Below are 1,859 nucleotides of genomic sequence, written 5' to 3'. Positions count from 1 at the left end.
CACACACACACACACACAGACACACACACACACATTCATGCATGTTCTGCTTAAGCACAGCACAGCAGTCTTTACATCCATTAGCGGCTCGTTTGCTATGAAAGGACGGAGCGATCACATGAGGGTAACGTTTAATTTTCAAGTAGAAAATGATGTACAAACTCTTTACAGCTTCCTGCTTATTTTTTAGGCATTTCAGAGAATAAATACACAAACAACTGTTGTACACCTTTGTCACATTTTTCGTCAAAAAGCACCTTTTGCATTTATTGTTTCGCTCCTCGTACAGTCTGGTAACGCAGCATGAGTTCCAATATTCCACCTGCAGCAGAATGCCAAGAATTTCATGACAAGAAGGCGATTCTGTCAGTTATGTTACAGCAGTGAAAACATTCTTTACACGTGACACTTTGAAATGTACTTATGAAAATACTTTTACCTCGATGTACAACATTCTGCAGTCTCGGTTGCCACAGTTCCTGAGACGGTTCTGCTCTACAGCCACAGTCAGACTGTTCTCCCTGAGATGGTTTGGAAAGTCTCTGGGTGCTCCTCCGTCCTCGGGGGGCGGAGGAGGCGGCGGCGGCGGCCGGTCACAGGACGTCGGAGCACAGGGGGAGGCTGTGCTCCGGCTCCTGCAGGTAGCTCACCTGCCACGGCAGCCCCAGAGCCGCCGCCGCCGCCGCCGGCTCCACGAAGGCGTCCACGTATCCCTGAGCGCAGGAGGTCCAGACGCCGGGCTGGTAGCCCAGCGCCTCGCCCGCCTGCGGGTACCGCAGCGGGCTGGGCGGGTGCTCGTGCGAGCTGCCGCAGTGTCCGTGTCCGTAGAGCTGCCCCTCGGCGGGGTAGCAGGGGTAGTGCGGCGACGGCGGGCAGGACGGCATGGCGTTGTCCAGGTAGACGTGCGGCTCGGCGGGCAGCCTGTGCACGTGGGGGGCCTGCTGCGGCTGCATCGGGTGGGCGATGGACGCGTGCCAGGGGACGTAGGTCTGGTGCTCCAGGCGGGGGACCGGGACTCTGCCCTGCTCCAGGCGGGACGCCGCCGGCCGGTTGCACTCCCGGTGGCTGCAGGGCTTGCTGGGCGGGTTCGAGCTGAGGAACACCGACAGCGCGGAGATGCGGTTGATGGCTCTCTGCAGCGTGGCGATCTTCGACAGCCGCTTGCCGCTGAGGTCGTGATTCAGGGCGACCCGCAGGGCGTTGAAGGCCTGGTTGTAGTCCATGATGCGTTTTCGCTCCCGGACGTTGGCGGCCATCCTGCGGGCCTTTGACCTGACCGGCCTGTTGCGTTTCTTGGTCTGACCCTCCTCTGGGTCGCTGGGGCTGCTCGTCGAACTCTCGCTGTCCTGGAAGGTCGCCTTGGCGCCCTCCTCGTCTTCGCCTTGGCCCAGCGCGCCCAGCTCCAGCTCCTCTTCCGAAAACTCCGAACCCGCAACGCTGCCGCAGCTCATCCTGTCTGCGCTGTCGGCGGCCTTCCTGCTCCGGTGGAACCTGCAGTTGAGGGTTCGGCGCCGATCTCTGTGCACGCCGTCGGCGCTCCTCGACACGCCTCCCTGCTGCTCCGCGGCTGGAATCGAGGGGCTGTCGGTGTTTGCTGCCGTGCCGACAGCCCAGCTATTCTCCTCCTCTCGCTGCTTTGTGATTACTTGTACCTGAGCAAGACAGGTCGGCCTGCTTTTTAAAGAGCTGCAGGTCACATGGTACAGTCACCTGTGAAGAATGGTGCTCGCTCGCTCACGCTCTCTCTCTCTCTCTCTCTCTGGTTTATGGTGCCCTCCAGGTAAATGGCACTGTCACCTCCTCCTCCTCCTCCTCCTGACTCTCTCTCCCATCCCTCCGAGGTTCTTACCAAAAGGTTT

At 59.6% G+C, this 1,859-nt stretch overlaps 1 protein-coding gene across 1 annotated transcript; it reads right to left on the bottom strand.

Moving 5' to 3' along the window:
* Positions 1 to 593: 593 nt before the first annotated feature.
* bhlha9 (basic helix-loop-helix family, member a9) lies at positions 594 to 1,451 on the bottom strand. Its single transcript, XM_030101520.1, has one exon. It carries the CDS (start codon positions 1,449 to 1,451, stop codon positions 594 to 596), a length of 858 nt encoding a protein of 285 aa, XP_029957380.1.
* Positions 1,452 to 1,859: the final 408 nt, after the last annotated feature.

The sequence above is a fragment of the Salarias fasciatus genome, chromosome 10 (assembly GCF_902148845.1).
Source record: "Salarias fasciatus chromosome 10, fSalaFa1.1, whole genome shotgun sequence".
Classification (NCBI taxonomy): domain Eukaryota; kingdom Metazoa; phylum Chordata; class Actinopteri; order Blenniiformes; family Blenniidae; genus Salarias; species Salarias fasciatus.
This window is presented reverse-complemented; position numbering and strand designations above follow the sequence as displayed.